This window comes from Erpetoichthys calabaricus, chromosome 10, assembly GCF_900747795.2.
Source record: "Erpetoichthys calabaricus chromosome 10, fErpCal1.3, whole genome shotgun sequence".
Lineage (NCBI taxonomy): Eukaryota > Metazoa > Chordata > Cladistia > Polypteriformes > Polypteridae > Erpetoichthys > Erpetoichthys calabaricus.
In genome coordinates this window covers 9615923-9637318 of record NC_041403.2, presented here as the reverse complement: position 1 = coordinate 9637318, position 21396 = coordinate 9615923, and the positions used below count along the sequence as shown (strand labels likewise).

General features: G+C 37.4%; 2 protein-coding genes and 1 long non-coding RNA gene across 7 annotated transcripts in view; 2 read left to right on the top strand and 1 right to left on the bottom strand.

The window, feature by feature from the left end:
- Positions 1-21396, top strand: part of LOC127529390 (uncharacterized) — a 706297-nt gene that overhangs the window by 229207 nt on the left and 455694 nt on the right. The window lies entirely within an intron of this gene.
- The window catches only part of mpl (MPL proto-oncogene, thrombopoietin receptor), a 522581-nt gene that overhangs the window by 242406 nt on the left and 258779 nt on the right, over positions 1-21396 (bottom strand). The gene's annotated exons all lie outside the window — the stretch shown is intronic.
- The window catches only part of tut4 (terminal uridylyl transferase 4), a 124021-nt gene that overhangs the window by 63573 nt on the left and 39052 nt on the right, over positions 1-21396 (top strand). For all 5 annotated transcript variants that reach the window (XM_028810862.2, XM_051932698.1, XM_028810861.2 and 2 more), the window contains exons 6-14: positions 1035-1123; positions 1520-1571; positions 1689-1758; positions 8529-8655; positions 10506-10625; positions 10894-11100; positions 11302-11476; positions 14063-14844; positions 19121-19271. In XM_028810862.2, coding sequence (XP_028666695.2) covers positions 1035-1123; positions 1520-1571; positions 1689-1758; positions 8529-8655; positions 10506-10625; positions 10894-11100; positions 11302-11476; positions 14063-14844; positions 19121-19271 — 1773 coding nt within the window. The remainder of the gene's footprint in view (positions 1-1034; positions 1124-1519; positions 1572-1688; positions 1759-8528; positions 8656-10505; positions 10626-10893; positions 11101-11301; positions 11477-14062; positions 14845-19120; positions 19272-21396) is intronic.

The following is a 21396-nucleotide window of genomic DNA, read 5'->3' as shown; positions in this document are numbered from 1 at the left end:
AATGCCTCTTTGGATGGTTGAGAATTTGTTTCAAAATTTTAGTTTAAGTTGTTTACAAAATTTGTTCAATAAAAAAGTTCTATATTTTGATAGCAACTGTCATGCAACGTGATTCCTTCTCTTCATTAGTGCCCCCCTCCTTGAAAACTATCACTTTATGGGGCCATGCAAACCTGTATTAATACTTGTGTGCACATTAAAATGTTTTTTTGTACAATGTACAATTCTCATGACAGTGGAATAGGTTATTCTTAGCCAGTCTACTGCAGTATTTGTAGTGGAAAATATGGTTAACTCATGCATGGGAAAAAAATACCGTTGAATACCGTGAAACTGGTACAATTTTGAAAAATACCGTGATATAGAATTTTGGTCATACCGCCCAGCACTACTTGACACGCACATTGTGGCATACCTGCTTAGTGCAGTTTTCTAGAACAATAAAATATGTAGTAATACACATTTTTGTGTTCTTACTCCATTCCTTTTCAATTTCAGTGCTGCTTGTTTCACAAATGTATTGTTGAAATTTTTGGGCGTCATACAGATTAATAAATAAAGTGTACTTGGTGCTGAATCATTGCTTTTCAAAAATTTATATCCTTTTACAAAAAAGAAAAAAAAAAGACATCATTTTCTATGTGTTGCCATTTTGTGCAATGTAGTTTTCTGCTACACTACACTGGGCATTAGCTTAGTTTATGATGTCACAGCATATTGCCAGGATGCTTTCTGTGTGTGTGTGAATGAGTGACGCAAGTGCATTGATGTGAACATGTAAAAGTATGAAAGGGGTTATTAGAAAGAATAAAAATGTTACTCAGGTTGCTGCTTATATTAAATATGGGCTATGTTTTGTATTTGTGAAAATAAACACTGTGTATTAAATGGTAATTTAAACTTTTTATGACACTATACCTTTATGTATTAGAAGTTTAAACAATGTAATTACCGTTAGCATGAAAAGATAAATTTCCTGCTTTAGGCAAAAAATGATCATCATTATCAGCTTCATTTTTTTTCTCTTTCAATAGCTTGCACCTTGCAGCTTTATGGCTCTTGTCTCACCAGGTTTGCCTTTAAAACCAGTGATATCAACATTGATGTTAAGTTTCCCCCTACTGTAAGTGAGAAGTTCTATATTTGTTTTGAAAGCGTATACACTTAATAAAAGAAAATGTGTGATAATGTTAGTTAAAATTCTCAGTGCAGACTGACTCAATGTTACTCACAAATAAGACACATTTATAATATGCTAGTTTTGTAGAGGTTTTACTTTTACCATGTAACAGGACGCTGTAAGGTTGGATGGAAAAATGTTAGTTGCTTAAATATTCTTTACAGTTCCATGCCTAATACTCATTTAATGTTCATGTGTACTAAAGACACACATGGGATGTTACATTAAGGCATGTTAATTTGTATAATTGGTCCGTTAAAATCTCATAATTAACAGTGCAGTTGTTTTTAGATTTTTGGGTTGGATTAACCTTTAAGTTTTTGATTATTTTTCTTTCAGATGACTCAACCAGATGTCTTAATTAAAGTGCTGGAAATATTTAAAAATACATGTAAGTGATTTGTTATAATAAAATATATTTATGCAGTAGTGGTCAAGAGGCTTCTGCTGTGATTTAGAGATGTTACTTGAACATACATGCTGAGGTTCCCGTTCTTCTATTTTATAGCCTGTTTCTGCGATGTTGAGTCTGATTTTCATGCCAAAGTTCCAGTTGTTTTCTGCAGGGATGTTGCAAGGTCAGTGCAAATGTTTATGGTTTCCCTATTGACTTGTATAGTCACAACTTCCCTTTTTGGAATTTATGACTAACCCACATGATAATTTGAAATAAGTGTCATTCCTTTATAAATTCATTTGATCTCTGTATATTTAGTACACTTACATTTATGACCATTAAACATTAATACATTTTGTAAAAATGAAATACAGAATAACATGCAGCGAAGCGCTAAAATGCAGTGGTGGCTAGTGAAAAATTGGGGCGGGGACAAACTGAAGCAGCACTTACCTATCATATAGTGCCTTGCACATCTATTTATTATATAGTGCCTTTCATATCTATCTGTCTATCTATCATGTGCTGTCGTGGTCCTAATCATAGTGTCAGTGCACATCTTGGCCTGTCACAATACCAGAGCCATAGGACAAATCCAGGCTAAAATGTATTATACCCTTTACACCATGCTGCCCAGTCTGATGCCAGCTTTCCCATTTCTACCGTGCTCCAAAAGTTCAGTCCATGACATCCACAGTCCCCTTATTCTTCCCCATAACTTGCCTTATAGATGTGGAAAGGAACAGTTAATAATAATAAATACATTTTATTTAAAAGCACCTTTCATGGTACCCTAGGCCACTGTATAACAACACACATAAAATCAAACAGACCAATATCCAAACAGAATTAATGAGAACAACAAAAGGAAATATTAAAAAGATAGGTTTTAAGTTTAGATTTAAAAACAGAAAATGAGGTACATTCACAGAGGTGCAAAGGCAGGTCTTTGCATAGCCGTGACCCTGATAATCTAAAAGCCCTGTTGCCCATAGTGTGTAATCTGCACAGTGGAATGGTTAATAACAAGGAGTCTGAAGAACAAAGTGAACGCAATGGAGTATAGGGACCAAATTAAAGAAAACAAGTAAGGTGGGCTAGACAATTAAAAGCCTTAAAAACTTGATGGAGAAGTTCATATTGAATACAGTAGGAAATTGGTAGCCAAAGCAATTTTAGAAGTATAGGAGTAATATGCTGTCCTTGGTTTGGTCTTGTGCAGAGGAGAGATGCTGAGTATATTGTGAAAAGGATGTTAAGGATAGAGCTGCCAGGGAAGAGGAAAAGAGGAAGGCCTAAGAGAAGGTTTATGGATGTGATGAGAGAGGACATGCAGGTGGTGGGTGTAACAGCGCAAGATGACGAGGACAGAAAGATATAGAAAAAGAGGATCCGCTGTGGCAACCCCTAACTGGAGCAGCCAAAAGAAGAAGAAGAAGGAGTAATATGCTGTCCCAGGATTTTAAGCGAATAACCACTGTTGCCACTGAATTTTGTACATATTGTAATTTGTTTATACTCCAAGCAGGGATACCAAACAACACTGCATTGCAATAGTCCAGTTGTGAACTGACAAAAGCAAGAGTAAACATCTCAGTTGCAGTATCAGAGAGAAGGATGCAGCCTTGAAATTTACTTAAGGTGGAAAAAGGCAATCTTGGTAATGTATACTAATAAAAGGCAAAGCCCTCACTGACTCACTCATCACTAATTCTCCAACTTCCAATGTAGGTAGAAGGCTGAAATTTGGCAGGCTCATTCCTTACAGCTTACTTACAAAAGTTAAGCAGGTTTCATTTCAAAATTTTACGCGAAACAGTCGACAACGTCCGCCATGTTAAACTTTCTTATTTATGGCCCCATCTTCACGAAATTTGGTAGGCGGCTTCCCTGCGCTAACCGAAACCGATGTACGTACTTATTTCTGTGGTATGATGCCACTGTCGGCCGCCATATTGAACTTTCCAACGGTCTTTGTTACTTATGGGCCCATCTTCAAGAAATTTGGTACGCGGGTTCCCAACGCTAACTGAATCCTACTTACGTACATATATACGTCCATAGCCTGCAGCTTGGTCGCCGTGTGAGGCGGCGTTGGGTCCCCCATCCCCATGCCTCCCACGTAGTTGGCTGCCTGCCTATATAAGGCCGTCCGTCGCTCCGGTCTCTTCATTCCCTTCCTTGCTTCGCCATGGTATTCACGTCTCCCTGCTGATAACTGCAGCCTTTTTATTTAATCCACGGCTTCTCCGCTGTTTTATTGTTCGTTTATTACGATTATAGTTATTGTGTAGGTATTTTAGACTTAGTTTACATTGTTCAGGTACCCATTTCCTTTATCATTCCAACCGTACCCCCATTAACATGTCTATTGAGGTGATCACCATCGATCAAAGAACTGTCACTTATGGAGTGGTTTCCATGCCTGGAGATGGCGACTGTCTTTTCCATTCTCTGTGTTACATATTGCACGGCCATATCAGGCTCACTCTTGATATCCAGAGGAACATTGTGTCTTACGTATTGAATGACTGGGACAGGTTCAAGGTGTGGACTGATGACGGTACAGGAGATAATTATACTACACAGGAGCACTGGAAGAGTGAAATGCTTAAGCCCTTCACCTATGGTTCTGCATGTGAGTTGATGGCTGCCGCTGACTTGTTCGGTTGTCGCTTTCAAGTGTACCGAAATGGCCAGATATTTTACACCTTTGGACAACCGCCAATGCCTCTTAAACATCTTAGATTCACAGGTGACGATTTGAGTAGTGGACACTTTGATGTTTATGAATGTTTAAACTCTCAATGATGTGAAGTTATCGATGAAACCCATTTCAATTCAAACGCCTCCAATTTCCAGTAAGGCTCTGCTTCGCAATGACAATTAATAAGTCTCAGGGACAAACCCTACAAAAGGTTGGTATTGATTTGAGACAAGATTGCTTTTCACATGGCCAACTATACGTTGCATGCTCAAGAGTAAGCTCAGTGCACAGCTTGGTCATATTACAACCGGAGGGCCGAACTGACAACGTGGTATACAAAGAGATCCTTAACAAATAATTATTGGTATATTTTCCCTCAGTTTAAAAAGGTTTACTTTTCTTCTTAATAAAAATTTTAAAGCAGTACTTTGCCGCTGTGAATCGCGGGTATTTTGCTAGTATTATTAATATGAGGATCAACGGAGATTGTAGGATCAAGAGTAACACCAAGATTTTTAACCTGTGAACACAAGGATGTAATAAAGCCATGGGTTTTTACTGAGGAATTGTCCATTTTCTTTAAAGTGTCTGGAGATGCAATAATTGAAGCCTCAGTTTTATCACTTTTTAGTCTGAGAAAGTTTTCAGACAACCAGCGTTTGATGTCAGCGTTTGATTCGCCCTAAAACCAGACTGAAATTCCTCAAACTCAAAATTCCTCAAAAAAGTCTTTTAAATGACCTGCAACAGCACATTTTAGGATTTTACTAAGAAAAGCAAGGTATGAAATAAGTCTATAGTTTTTAAAATCCTCAGGTTTTTTGAGGACAGGTGCAGCAACAGCTGTCTTTCAGCTAGAAGGGACCAAGCCAGTATGAAGAGATGTGTTGATGATACTGTTGATGAAAGTAAGAAGAAAAGGCAAGACAGCCTTTACCAAAACAGAAGGCATGGGATCTAGAATACAGGTAGGTGGCCTGTCGGTCATAACCAAGCGTAGGGACTGCAGGATCGTCCAACAATAGGAAGCTAGATAAACCACTGCCAGTTAAGATAGGCGACGGACAAAGTTTTGACTGAACGTGTGGACCTTTTTGAAGTTCAGAATAAATCATATTGATCATATTATTAAAAAAGACAAATTTCTGATAAAGGTCAGAAGTGGCACCTAGTGGAAAGTTATTTTCAGGTTTAAGTAGCTTATCCACAGTAGCAAAATGCGTTTGGGTATTATGCTGACCACACAGAATGCTATTGGTATAGTAAGCAGTCTTATTTCTCAGTAATGCCTTCTTATAGATGGCAACATATTCCTTGTGGGAAGTTGCATGGGCAACCAAACTTGTTTTTCTACTAAGGTGTTCAGCGTTCACCCATAACCTTTCATGTGACGCAGCTTAGGAGAAAACCAAGGAGCAGAGTGCTTAAATGTCACACTACAAGTTTTAAGTGGATCAAGATGATCCAGACTAGTTGAAAGTATATAGTCATAATGATGAACTAAGGTAGCAGGTGATAAAGAAACACCAGCCAGAGGAGGTCACTGCTTCAGTGTACCCCAAGAGCAGTGGCTCTGATATTTTTTGTGTTCCTGAAGGTGATATTACGAGGAGATTGTTGTCCATTCTACTGACCAAAGATAAACCTATCAAAAGAAATGGCCTTATGGTCAGAGATAGATAAATCAATACCATACAAATTAGCAGGAATAATCTGAAAGGTACACACTGGGTCAAGGCACTGAAGTACATTAAGAAAGTCAGCCACTTGTAGAGAATTTCCAGTGTCTACATGTAAATTAAAATCACCAAGGTATAACAGAACAGGATACAAAAAACACAGAAAAGTAAGCAACACCGTGAATTCTGTCACAAAGACAGGTGACTGTTTTTGAGGACGATAAACAGGTTATATCAACAGAGGTCATGCAACAGACAGCAGTAATGCCAGATACTCAAATAATGAAACATTGTGAGCAGAAAATGGCTTGATTTTAAGCTTAGAAGAATATATAACTGCAACACCACATACACGGCCAGTAGTAAGTGGCTTTTCGAGATAACAATAGTGGGGACGGACAGCTATATTTAGTCCAAAATAGTCATAGGTTGTTGCCAGGTTTCCATCCAATACAAAACATCAATATTATGCCCCACAGCAAAGTCCACAATAAAGGATGAATTTCTATTTAGAAAGTGAACTTTAAATAAGGCAATTTTAGCATTTTGCATATAGGTAGAAGATTCTGATATTTCACACTTTAATGAAATAGTCCGCAAGTTCTCAAAATTCACAACAGGAGACGGTCCAATAGTGATAGCGATACAACAGCGTAAATAAAACGGAGTCCAGATCAAGTCAGTGTTATTTTTAGAGTGATAATAGTCAAACTTCTGACACAAGCTTCTGTGACAGTACCTGGGTCAGCGCAGAATTTTTACATGCCTAAACAGAAGGAGCACTGTCGGAGTACGGCGCTCACTACGCTCAAAACCATAATGTTCCACAAAAGAGTACCTTATAACCATAATTGAACAGAATCCAAAAGAAAACCACAAGATTCAAAAAGCAGAGAAGGAGGCAGTCAGCAGGCCATATAGGCAATAACATCAACAGATTCAGTTTTTATCCATGGGGAAGAAACGACAGCCACCTGTCACCCAAATTTTATACTACACCTTTCTCTAAATTGCCAACACTCTTCCAACTTGCACAGTTCCCCATTCTGCCAAAACCCACACCATAATGTCTGCACATCCACTTCCATAATCTTCCAATAACGTGGACTTCAATCTGTCCTAAAACATCTCCATAACATACGTCCAATCCCAATGTTGTTCTGCCTCTGCTAATAGAGTTCCCTGTCCTTGTCCATTTCCACTGTATTTCATAAATCTAATCACTAGTCCTCTGATTTTTCTCAAGTCTTGCATCCCAGTTTATCGTTTAGCACACCCTAATTTTATTATACACTTGCTGCCAATCTGCGCAGTTCTATGTAAGTTTGCCAGGCTTACTTCACCTGGGCACAAATTCACATTGCAAGATCTTAAAACATAATGTGTCCCCCAATCTGTCTTGTACTACACCCACAGGACAAATCCAACTTAAATGTTATTCTGTCTTAATGATCAGGATACCAGCATTTCCATGAATATAAATTTTGCCATCCTTTCCTTCCTTATTCCTCAGTAACTTAAATTGAGTCATTTCACTAAGCCTGCCAAAAAAAATTTAGCCTTGTATTGTTGTCCAGATCAGTGTTTCCCAAACTTTTTTTCTGTAGTGGCACACTTTTTGTAACCATTATCATCCTAAGGCACACCACTATTTCACTGACCACAAACACATATACAGTATATCTCATACACTTTTTCAACTGCCCGAAGGGGCAGGACTTCCGCAGCCAGTGCAGGAAAAAGTCAGTGTGTAAGCTCATCCTCGATAACTTGCCTGCTGCTGAATTCTTAAGTCAGGTCAGTCTGGTCCAAGCTCCTTTATCATCTTCTTTTCTTTCAAGTGAACGATTTATGAAGGGGTGTTTCATTAAAGAAATAACTGAATTTTCTTTGATTTCAGAAGTTCCACTTGAAGTGGCCGTCTCCCTAAAGTCACACTCACTCACCTGTAGTTAAGTTAATGGTGGGTGTGAACTATGAGCCATTGACAAGAACATGAAGTAGTGTGTCGACAATCGTCCAATCACATTAGATTAAAAAAACCTAAAACAACGCTAATTCGCTACTTATAAATGTGGGAGTGTCCAGGACGCAGAGAGCTGTGTGCCCAGAAAAATCTAAAAGGATCCAATTAAATGGCAGCCTCAGGTCACCTGCTTGCCAAAAGGTCAAGGACTTACATACACTTTCATTTGACCGGTGCCCTTCAGTCAGGAAAGATGGGCATTCACACAGAAATTAGACAAATACAAGTCTGAACCAATGTTTAATGGATGTTGACGTGCACTGACACCTGGCACATCCAGCAAATTTATTTCATGATTATTTCGCATATTTGTGAGGTGGGGGTGTCACTCAGGAACCCTGCATTACAAACCGCCACTGCTAAAGTGATAGTCTGAACAAAGAAGTCATGAAGTTTGTATTTGTGAATTTGTAAATATAAGCCTAAGACTCTGTTTAAAAAAAGTTTAGAATCTTAATGCACTTTAATGGTATGTTGATCAGAAAAGTATATAAATATATTAAGTACGTTCTCATTTAATTCTTGATTTCTTTTCATAGTGGCCTAATGTTTAAAGTAAGTGCTGGAAATGATGTTGCCTGTCTGACATCCAGCTTGTTGGCAGCACTGGGTAAACTGGAGCCCAGACTGATTCCTCTGGTGCTGGCATTTCGCTTTTGGGCAAGGGTAAGTCCTTTATCTAGACAGTTTTCCATTGGAAGAAATTAAAAACACAGAGTTAATACATGAACATTTGAGCTTTGAGCACTTATATTTGACTAATTTTAAATAAAAAGATTCAACAGAAACACTTCTTTGTTTGGCAGTAAAATGGGTCAAATCTGATTAAATGGCAGAACTGGTCACTGTAGGTGTTCAGCAGCGATATTACTTTGTCAATCTATTTATAAACGTCAGGTTCAAACAGGCAGTGTCAGCCATTGTAGACCTTCAGTTGTCAATTGAATAACATAATACTGAGGGAGATTTACTCTTCTATCCCTCCTTAATAACATGCCTGCACAAATCAGTATATGGCTCAGCAAACAAGCAGTTTTTCTTTTTTTTTTGAGTTCCTTTTAGCATCTTTTATTAACTTCATACCCATCAATTCAGTCAGTTAATTCTTCGGTAGCTATTGCCTTCAGTTTTTGAGTGCAGATGTGTGGAAAGACCCTTTTACTCCTTGTTGCACTTGTCTTGTATTTAATTATGTTGAGTGTAAATGAGAATAAAGCTTTTTCCCCAAAGAGCAGAGCTTTGCACTAATTATTAGTCCTCTTCCATGTGAAAGATTTTTTTCTTTTCCCTCCTTTTCCAGTCATTAAATATAGTAAGTGGAGAACAGAAAATGTTGTGTCCTTCAGATATTTGGGCATTCACTGTGATGAGCATTTGTAGTTTTATGAATGTGTTTTGGTTAAATTAAGCCAACAGACACTGTAAACAGAACAGTTTCCTTATTGATATGCTCTGCCGTTTGGTTTGATCCATGTTTTGAAAATATTCATTCTCAAAATAGTAAAACTTCAGGAGATGATGGTTAAAGCAACAAGTACAATCTTTGTGGTGGATCAAATGTCTGGGGAACGGATAAGCATGGACACTATTGTAAAAACTTGGTTACACTCTTGCTAATGACTGTCTCCATATAATGTACATTTTAGCAGTTTGATAAGTTCACAATTCTGCAATGCACAATAAAAACATTGTGACATTGGGTTTTGAACATCTAAACTGGTTGACTTGGCTGGTGCAACTTTAAATTTCTTCAAGCTCCAATCACTGATAGTCTACTAACAGGTCATGGCTTTTGTGAAGAAGTCTAACCAATGCTTCTACTTTCTCAGACCACTAAGGAGAACCTGAATATCTCAGTCAATGCCCATCAGTGTCTATAGGTGCTTAGTGGATTTTATACTCTTTAGCTACATAGCATCTTGGTATAGCATCATTTTAGCTGAGAACCACAAAATTCAACAGAGGTTGGTGAAGTCAGCACAGAATATCAATGGCAGACCACTCTCCAAGGTAAATATGAAACACACATAACCTTAGTAACAGTATTATTGAAGTCCTCGCTCATTCTGCCCGCTCACTTTTCTCCCTTCTCTATTATGTCAAAGGACATAGGACTATTGAGAGCAGATTGAGACAGTTTTTTATCTACATTTCATAAGGCCCACTTGAATGCCACTTGTGTAATAGCTGTGTGATTGTTGAGTTAAGAGAAACAGTCACTGTGACTTACTGGGGAAAATTTGAAGCTGTGAGATTTTGTAGCATTTCTTTACTGTAGGGTAGGAATTCTCCACGTGTGACACCCATATTTTTTCACAGTGTATTTAACTTGATTATATTTGAGTTGGGAAATATAAATCCTATCTATTTACATATAAAATTACATTTCGCATATGCGAGAGAAAATCAGTACTTTAAGTATATTGTTTATATTTATATATACAAATAGTGCTTTTTTAAATTATTAAGTAAATTGTTCACTGATCTCATCATATTAAGTTTTTGTTTTCCACCAGCTTTGTTACATAGACTGCCAGGCAGAGGGTGGCATTCCCTCCTACTCCTTTTCTTTGATGGTAATCTTCTTTCTTCAGCAAAGGAAGGACCCTATCTTACCACACTATTTAGGCTCATGGGTATGTGAACAGCTTTCTCATTTGTTTCCAAAAACATGCACCACAGCTGGCTTGATGCATTGGACCTTTTTTCTTGTATGCAAAGTAAATGAAAATGATCATCACTAAAAATTAACATTCAAAATGTTGGTTTGAATTGAAAATGATAAAAAGCCCTTTTTAGTCTATTAAATTAAACATTCTTGTAATGAATGTGACATGAGAGAATTTTAATGTAATTTTCCATTTCTAATCAATGTGATGACCATATGCTTATATTTCTGACTAGGTTGAAGGATTTAATGTGAAGCATGTAGATGAGTACCGCTTAAAAGGAATCGAGGAGGACAAGTTTGTATTATGGGAACACAAACCAGCCAACAGTGGAACTGATGGCAAATCAAAACTGGAGCAGAAGAAAACAGCAGGGAAGAAGTTAGATAACCACACAGATGCAAATGGAGAGAAATGGCAGTCAAAAATTAAACAAGGCAAAGTGAGTTCTGATTATTATATAATTACTATAGTTATTTGTCAAGGCTTGACTTTGGGACTACAAAGAAACCACCAATTCTTAAACACTTTCTTTTATAAGCTTTCATATGCTTTAAATTAGTTTTAAAAATCTATATATTTAATTTCTTGATCGGATGCAGTCAACATCACATTTTTATTTGCATTTTCTATTAATTCCTAGGCAAGACTTGCCCTAGAGACTAAAAAAGATGTGACAATTGGGCAGCTATGGCTGGAGTTGCTGCGCTTCTACACTCTGGAATTTGCACTGGAGGAATACATTATCTGTATACGAATCAAAGAGCTCCTTTCAAGAGAGATTAAAAATTGGCCTAGAAGGAGGATAGCCATTGAAGGTGATCTTCACATGAAGTGCAACTCTTTGGAGTGCTCATTAAGGATTTGCTAAGTTACTCTGTCTCTGTCTTATATACACATTGATTAATGTGATTCTTTCAGTAGCATAGGTAGATAGATAGAATTTTTGTTTCTCCCAAGGAGGAAATTGGGCTTTATATAGAACCTTAATAAACAAATATACAGTCATATGAAAAAGTCTGGGAACCCCTCTTAATTCTTTAGATTTTTGTTTCTCATTGGCTGAGCTTTCAAAGTAGCAACTTCCTTTTAATAAATGACATGCCTTATGGAAACAGTAGGATTTCAGCAGTGACATTAAGTTTATTGGATTAACAGAAAATATGCATCATCACAAAATTAGACAGGTGCATAAATTTGGGCACCCAACAGAGATATGACATCAATACTTAGTTGAGCCTCCTTTTGTAAATCTAACAACCTCTAGATGCTGTCTTCCTATAGCCTTTGATGAGTGTCTGGATTCTGGATGGAGGTATTGCTGACTATTCTTCCATACAAACTCTCTCCAGTTCAGTTAAATTTGATGGTTGCCGAGCATGGACAGCCTGCCTCAAATCATCCCATAGATTTTCAATGATATTCAAGTCAGGGGACTGTGACGGCCATTCCAGAACATTGTACTTCTCCCTCTGCATGAATGCCTTTGTAGATTTCCAACTGTGTTTTGGGTCATTGTCTTGTTGGAATATCTAACCCAACTTTGCAACTGATGCTTGAACATTAATTATCCTGAAGAATTTGTTGATATTGGGTTGAATTCATCTGACGCTCAACTTTAACACTGGCCCCAGTCCCAGAACTAGCCATATAGCCCCACAGCATGATGGAACCTCCACCAAATGTGACAGTAGGTAACAGGTGTTTTTCTTGGAATGCGGTGTTCTTCTTCCGCCATGCAAAATGGTTTTTGTTATGACCAAATAACTCAATTTTTGTTTTGTCTCATCAGTCCAAAGCGCTTTGTTCCAAAATGAATCTGGAATGAGTATTTGCATACAACAAGCGACTCTGTTTGTGGCGTGAGTGCAGAAAGGGCTTCTTTCTCATCGCCCTGCCATACAGATGATTTTTGTGCAAATTGCGCTGAATTGTAGAATGATGTACAGATACACCATCTGCAGCAAGATGTTCTTGCAGGTCTTTGGAGGTGATCTGTGGGTTGTCTGTAACCATTCTCACAATCCTGTGCATATGCCACTCCTGTATTTTTCTTGGCCTGCCAGACCTGCTGGGTTTAACAGCAAATGTGCCTGTGGCCTTCCATTTCCTGATGACATTCCTTACAGTTGAAACTGACAGTTTAAACCTCTGAGATGGCTTTTTGTAGCCTTCCCCTAAACCAGGAGACTCAACAATCTTTGTTTTCAGATCTTTGGAGAGTTGCTTTGAGGATCCCATGCTGTCACTCTTCAGAGGAGAGTCAAAGGGAAGGAAGCACAACTTGCAGCTGACCACCTTAAATACCTTTATATCTCATGATGGGACACACCTGTCTATGAAGTTCAAGGCTTAACGAGCTCATCCAACTAATTTGGCGTTGCAAGTAATCAGCATTGAGCAGTGACAGGCATTCAAATCAGCAAAATGACAAGGGGACCCACATTTGTGCACAGCCAGTTTTTCATATTTGATTTAATTTCATAAAACTAAATACTGCGTCACTAAAAAATCTTTGTTCGGAAAACACTGCAGTACTCAGATGTTCCTAGGAAATGAAAGACATACCACTGTTATCGTTTTTGTTGAATGTAAACTTTTTCATATGACTGTACACATAAATAGTATAACAAGCAATTTCACACAAGAACTACTAAGAAGACTGAAAGTGTCTGACCTAGCTAAAGATAAAGAAAAGTAGTCAGGGTGAGGTATTATAAAGTCTTCAAAGCTGTTGTAACACTCACTGCTCACAAATATACCATTCACTGCTATTTTTCATGGTAGACAGGACATTTTTCTGTTAGAACGGGAACTTTTTCAAATGCTATGTGTATTATACAGTAAGTGTTGAATGGCTAGAGAGTTCAATTTTGATCTCATCCTTGTTATAAACCAAATCTCCACAGCATTTGGGAAACTGAAGCTCCTTTAATTTAATTCTACTTGTCACCAAGGGCTTTGTTTTTGCAACCGCTTTAAATGGTTAGTTGTTATAGATGTGTTTTCTTATTATTTAGAAGCTTGGTCCCCTTAACACAGATTTATGATTGAAGGGTTTATTTGTTTTTAACACCCTGTGACATGGGAAGACCAAAAATATTCCCAATTCCTGAGTTTATAAATAAATAATAATAAATATTCATACTTTCTTTGAATATTTTAATTTTATGTAAAAAGGGATCTAATAATTTTGATGCCTGTGTTCTTGTAAGAAAAAATGTATTGTATAGTTATAAAAATTGCCTTGATAAATCCTATACTAATTTTATAAGCATAAAATATACCCCATTTTCTGTGCACTTTATTTCTTTTTTTTAATTTTAAGCGCAGTTTATTTCAACAAATGAAATGCAAGCACCTGCATGTATTATTAAGTAAAACAATCATTTTTGTGTTTGCAGACCCATTTGCACTAAAGAGGAATGTGGCTCGCAGCCTCAATAGCCAAATGGTATTTGAGTACATCCTCGAGCGATTTCGCACTACCTACCGGTACTTTGCCTGTCCGCAAAGCAAAAATGGGACCAAGATTGCACCTTTGCGAGGCAGAAGACGCAAAAAGCGTGGTGCTAAAAAGACCTGCAAGCATAAAGTGGCAGGTGCTGCTGAAAATTGTCCAGATGAAAGCATGGTGCCCAACATTCATTGTACTGATGCTGATTCAAAATCAGCAGATGAGCAAAGGGAACAGGATAAAGATAAAGAAGACATGGATGGCACAGAGGAGGAGGAGGATGAAGAAGAAGAAGATGACGACAAGTATAGCAATGATGATGAATTTTCAATAACAGGGGAATTTTCCAGGCGTTTGGAGGACTTAAGTGACAGTGAGGAAGGCTCTTTTAACTTTGCACTAAAGACAAAAGACTTAACGCCAAAATCGGAAGTATGCATCCCCAACTGTACTAGCAGTTTAGTGAGTTCCTCTTATTTGGAGCAAGTAAACAACTCTGAGGAAAGGTCGTTAAGGAAGAATAATTTAACTTCCCGGGAATACAGCAATAGCACGGACTGCCTTGAAGACATCACAGTTTCTACCTCACGGAGTGGGTCTGTAGCAAATGGTATGACAGAGAGTGAAAAGGAGTATGAAGCAGATGAAGAAAAGATAAATGCAGCAAGTGCAATCTCTCTGCAGGATCTGTTTTATGAATTTGACAGGACAGTGTTTACTGGAGGGAAGGTAATTATAGATATTTTCCTGTACCTGTAGAATTATATAAGAAGGTAAGTTTCACATTTTTCAAGTCAAAGTTATTTCTTCACAGTCATTGTATGTATGAATGTTTCATATAAAATTGTATTGTACAGTGAAGGGTTTTTTTTTTTTGCATTTTCTTGCAGTTTAAATGTTTCTTAAGACCAAAAGTCCAAATGTGGAAGCAAATGCCTTAAAACTTACAGAATGCATCTATTTTTCAAGCCAAGCATGTTATTGAGTATTGATCCTTGTCTTGAGATTTCGCACATATTATAAAGCAACTAATGTCCGTGTCATTTTAGGAAGAAAAATAGCAAAACATTTTTGTAAGATTTTAACCATATTAAAAGAGTGTGTTTCAGCTCACTGATAATCTCCCTCCACAGCAACATTTCCAGCCCTAGGAACACTATTTCCTCTAGCATTTCCTTTTCACCTTGAAAAATATTCTCCAAATGCTATTACTGACGGTATTGATTGTTTCTGCCCAGATTTGAATTGCTGTCTTTGTTTTGTACAAAACTAGACAATAACGAAAATATGTGGAAAGCATTTGTCACAGCGGGGTGATTGTAGATACACATAGACTGTTATAGAATTGTGTATTACGTGAGACCGCACCAGCGGTTGTGCTTGAATAATTTTTAATAGTCTTTACCAAAGCTGATTTAAAATTGCTATGAATCGCAACTCTGAACTACCTTGTCATATTATGGGCTTGAGTAAATGTCCACTGACAAGAAACGGTGCAAGTTACTAATCACTTCTATTCAGTCAAAAATATTGTCCTTGGTTGTTCTCTTATTACCATTTCCTCAGGAAGAGCAACTCACCATGCCCTAAAATTCAATAAATGGTTTGTGCTATTTCAGTCTAGTGACTTGTTTCTTTTATTTGCCTGCTTGACCAACAAGCATCATGCTGCCGCACAACATGAATCTTGTTCCATAAGCTGTGTAAGATATAACACAGAATATAACCGGCAAAAGGTATCCCCTACAACAGTCACCTGACTCCAGTTCATGATTCATAATTTCACTTATATCTTTATATATATTACGCTACCATGGCTAGCTGTTTGTCTGTCCAGAATTTTAAATCACCTGTAGCTCTCAAACCGTTTGACCAATTGGTACACATATCCTACGTGACATCTACTATCCGCTTTCGGGGTGATAATTGACCTTCAAGGTTATTCGTCTTTTTATTTTTATTTTATTGTAGAATCAACTCTCAGCAGTGGCCAGCAGGGTGGCCGTGTGGCACATGTGTACGAGCGCTGTTCTCATCCTTACCACCTTTGCTGTCACTTCCTCTACCTCTTCATATTCTTAAATCATTCTTGAGGCAGAATAAGTTAAAAATTAAGGAAAACATACTAAGTAATTGCAACACAAACACTGACTTAATCAGTTTTAATGCGAAAAGATGCCGACAAAAGAAGAGAAGAAGCGGGCCACTAGGGTGGAGAAAAGAAGAGCTGCTCAGGAAGCAGCAAGCGCATCAACCTCTGAGCAAACGAATGATAAACGTACAGAGAAAGAAGAGGAAAACTAGGAATACTCAAGTCAAGTGTGCAGTGCGCCATTACTGGTTTAATATAACCAGGAACAACATTACATTTTCCTCATGCATGGCATATTTCTCACACAGTCAGCACCAACTTCCACCTACAGAAAAGAGAATATGGCACAGAGTAGACGCAGCAAGAAGCAGTTGAAGAGCACAGTGCTGGAACAAGGTTCACTCACAGACGCAATGTATGAAAATGTAAGAATTGAGTAGTTGGTTTTCCTTTCTTTTTGCTGAAATGTATCTTAGATTACACCAGTGGTTCTCAAACTGTGGGGCGGGCCCCCCTAGGGGGGCGCGAAGATGTGAAAAAAAGAAAACAAGAATCGAAAATATGAAAAATACATCTATTGAAACCAAAACAAATGAACTTAAACTAGCATTCTGATAGTAGAAAAATAAATATAGAGTTAGATAAATGTCCATAAAAGTTAAGTAGGTATAATAAAATATGCATCTATGATGTATCATTAATTGAAAAAGAATAAATTGGTATTAGTGGGCTCCTTTCAAAAAAACGTTAGGGGGGCGCAATTAAAACTGTTATGAAAACTTGGGTCGTAAATACTTAAAGGTTGAGAAACGCTGGATTACACCATGGCAGTTGCCAAATCAGCCAATGTAATGTGAAAATTGGTTATATATGACGAGCTGTTTAGGAAAAAAGTAAATAAGATTTGAGTATGCATCACCCATCTCCTCTGTGTGTGATTTTGTGTGTCCGCCACTGCTGCATATGGAAAATATAAATTTAGTACACATTGAATAGAAAAGAAATATCTAAATATACATGTGCTGCTGTGGTGACATGCATTTTCAATCATGTACTGTCACAATGACTGCCGTTAACAGACGAGCAAGCACACAAAAAACATTTCCTTATATCAAGAATCTTGATAAAATGTGTTGCTTCCAGTTTCCTTTTGTTATTACGTGGTTGCCTCACAAATGCAGAAAATTGTGTTTTTCTTAGATCAGGGTTTTAAGGCTTTTTTTTGTTTTTATATTTGGGCCTGTACCCCATGAAGCCTACTTCAGACTGCAAGAATGGGTATATTATTTTTAAAAATGTATAAAATTAGGGGGCTCTGCCCCCTGCTCGCTTCACTCGCCCACCCCTAGGTTTGGTTAACCGTATATACAATTTAAGGAGATTATTTTCATGGGAATTGTTACATATGCATTATTTTCGCTTTTACTTTATAACTTTAGTAAAAACAATATTTGGAATTAACTTTTCTTCAAGATCGCATTGAATTTTGATTCTGTGTTTTGACTTACATAACGTATAACTGCCTGTGTGTGAATATCGTTTCTTTCTCTCTAATAAATAAAATGACTTTTTCGGATTTTTGTCCACGCTCTTTCTTCTTCGCATAGTCATTGATGTGTCATCTAGAACATACAAAATTATCGTCCTAATAAAATTTATAAGAGCTAAGAGCGCAGGAAGGGTGTCTGCCAAAAGCATTCACACGATTGAGGCTAGATGACCGTGGTCTTGTTAGAAAACGGTTGTAAGTAGGGCATGACTTGAAAGATTCTCATGTCAAAAGTCTCCGTCTCATGGGACTTCATACTGCGTCAACGTTTTTGGAATCTTTTAATTCTTGCTGGCAACACGAATTAGACGATCTACAAGTCTCCGATTTAAAGTTTCAATCCGAACAATATACTCAATCTCTTTTCGCTGTTCTGTTAATTCACCGAATAATAATTTCCGTTTGTTTGCGCTAATGCGATCTTTACTTTCCTTTTTTTGAGACTTTCGAACTTTCGTGCTTCCATTATCTCTAACCTGCTCTGCATGTTTACCACGCCTCGTCTCGCGGGACGTGTAACTGTGTTTCCGAAAAAAATCACGTCTCGTCTCCTTCCAAGATTTTTTTTTATAATTGTGTGAATTGCTATATTGTAGAACTCAGTTACATTTGACAATGTGAAGAAATAACTTTGACTTAAAAAATACCAAAAATATCCTTTAATATAGGTCATGAAATCTATTTTACATTTATAAGTGATGAATTGGTGTATGCCTCGTGCTGTAAATTATATCTTAATTTGTGTTCTAGGTTTCCAGATAGAGATAGTTTTTACTGTAGCTGTGCTGTAACTTGTCAGACAGTGTGATGTGGTGGTCAAGGCTGTAAAATTGAAACCACAGAATTTCCTGTTTAGTTACCACATGAAACTTGCTGTGTAACTTTGAGCAAGTCACATAAGTTACCACCTGTGTTCTACTCTAAACTTATCTTGTAATTTGTCTTTAATATAAAAACACATAAGTCAAATATATGCAATAAAGTACAATATAAAATAATTTGGAAAAAAAAGTTTAATTTTAAGTTTTTCTTTACAAAATGACTACACAAAAATATGAAGTTAATGCAAGATGCATTACTGATTTTTCAGAAGATCTATGCACTCTTATTTTTTTATATTAATTCTTAACCTGCTATTTATGTATAAATCATGACATTAATGGGTCCTTACTTGCACCTTCTCAGCTTTATTATGCAGTTGCATTTTGTGTTATTAGTCATATGTGGTGAAATGAACAGGTGAGGTTGCAGTGGTCTATTCTCTGGCTCCTCACAGTGTACGATGCAAACTCATGTTTGATGCACATCTCATTCTGCCATCACTCAGTGTAAAACATGTATCTTTTAAATTGAATCATTTCTAGCCACCAACAGTTGTCTGCAGCATCTGCAGAAGGGATGGACACTCAAAAAACGAGTGCCCTGAAGACTTTAAGAAAATGGATCTGAAACCATTGCCTCCATTGACTGATCGGTACCGTGAAATTCTGGATGAGATCTGCAGGATGTGTTACAGTGAGTTTGCATATCCACTTTTTGTTTAAGCATAAACTCATGTGTTTGTAAGCAGTTTTTGTTTTAGTTTCCGTACCTTCTTGATACAGATGTCTTAACCAACCACATAAATATTTGCACTTGGGTATGCGCAATAACATCTTACCGAAAGCTGTTTTCACTTCTAAACGTTTAAATAAATAGTTACAACAGAAAGTAGAATACATGATATAATGTGTTTCTCCAGTGGCATTTCATTCACCTTCCTCTGACATAGCATACTTGTTTATTTAAAATGTTATTACTCGGTGTAAACCTAATAGACATTAAATGCATTAGCTTCTTTAATTTATAAACATGCAGTCTTGGACAGGTGTAGAATATAGAAAAACAAGAATGTACTCTGAAGTGAACAGCGTAATCAGAAGTTTGTGGTTTCAAATCCCTCCACTGACACTGTGTGACCCCAGGCAAGTCACTTCGCCTTCCTGTGCTCCAATTGGAAAAACAAATGTAACCAATTGTATCTTAAACATTGTACGTCGCTCTGGATAAAAATGTTGGCCAAATAAGCAAATAATGTTCATATAATTTAATATAAATTAAGTTTGCTTTCTGCTTTGTAACTAAGGGTACATTATGATTCTTGCTTGTGCATTTTTTTATTGGTAGATTATTAAAAAATTGAAAATAAATACAATTAATTTAAGCTACAAAATTAAAGTCATTTACACAGTTTAGAGATAATCATCAATCATACAGCAGTATATACAACATTTTATAATATCCTCACGTTCCTCCTTTTCATTCGTCTTTTCCTAGAGTACTTTGCAGTATAAACTAGGAATATTAATAAAAATGTTTATATGTTTAACTGTTTATGAATTTAAAAAAATGCCCCAACCCCCAATCCATTACAATGTGATTTACAGAGATAACAAGATTTCAATATAGCCTACTAGTGAAATTATATGTCAACCCTATAAATAAAATTTGCACAATTGAAATTAATAAATTGTTATAAAAATGTGACCTGTGATAGACCCTGATGAAACAGGTTGCCAGTCTGCCTCATTTTATTTGCTTCGATCACAACTTGTAATAAGAATTTGTGCAGTGACACATTTTATAACATTGGCAAGTAAGCAGTAGAGAGTAAGTGTTCTTAAGTGAGACTTGTGACAGGAGTAGTATGGAACAAGTAACAATAGAAGTATAGGAAACAACTTTTGTACAGTGATCCCTCCTCGATCGCGGGGGTTGCCCCCTGCTCACACCCCCTCCGTCAGGAGCAGAGAATGTCAGAGCAAGAGAGAGAGAGAGAAAAGCAAACAATCAAAAATCAATAGGTGCTGTTTGAGCTTTTAAGTATGTGAAGCACCGTGCGGGAAGCATATCGCGCAACAAAGCAACCACAAGTAAGCCCAGTAAAGAAGGGAGCAATGTGAAGGTAGTCTTTCAGAGTTTTTTGAGGAGCGGCCGTATCCTCTTGGGGTGCAAACAGCCCCCGTGCTCACAATATATTTGAGGAGTTTTATTTAATACGTAATACGTGCTCTGATTGGGTAGCTTATATACATATATATATATATATATATATATATTTAAACCAGCAAACCCGCGATTCTCGAAAGAATCGCAAATCCAAGAATGGCAATCACTTTCTGTTCCCTCCAATATTTGGAGGGAAGAAAAATCATGGAGGGTGGGTGCGTCCTGGGAAAATTTACATTTAATTAAATTAACATATTTGTACTAAAGCGGTTTCTTTTTGGAACCGTGACTCATCTAGTTCTGGTGTTTCAGAAGCACGTTGTAGGCGCCTTCGTTCACTGTTTTTATCCATGCATTCTTGTTTTTGTTTTTCTGTGGCTGTGTAGTTAGCTAGAAGTCGTTTGCTGACGGCTGCGGATTCATGTGCAGAAGTGACCATTGCGGCGGACCCGGGCTTGGAGGAGTACATTACTAAACGAAGGTGGTATATGCGTGGTGTGGGCGGTCGCGTTTGGGTGGCAGTGGTAGTGTGTACGGCTTGCTTGTGGCCTCTGGCATTTGCATATATACAACCTGGCATGCACGCTTTACCTCAAGTTTAGTTTACAGGTCGTGTTGTGTTGTTTGGGCGCTACCTACTGACTCTGGGAAG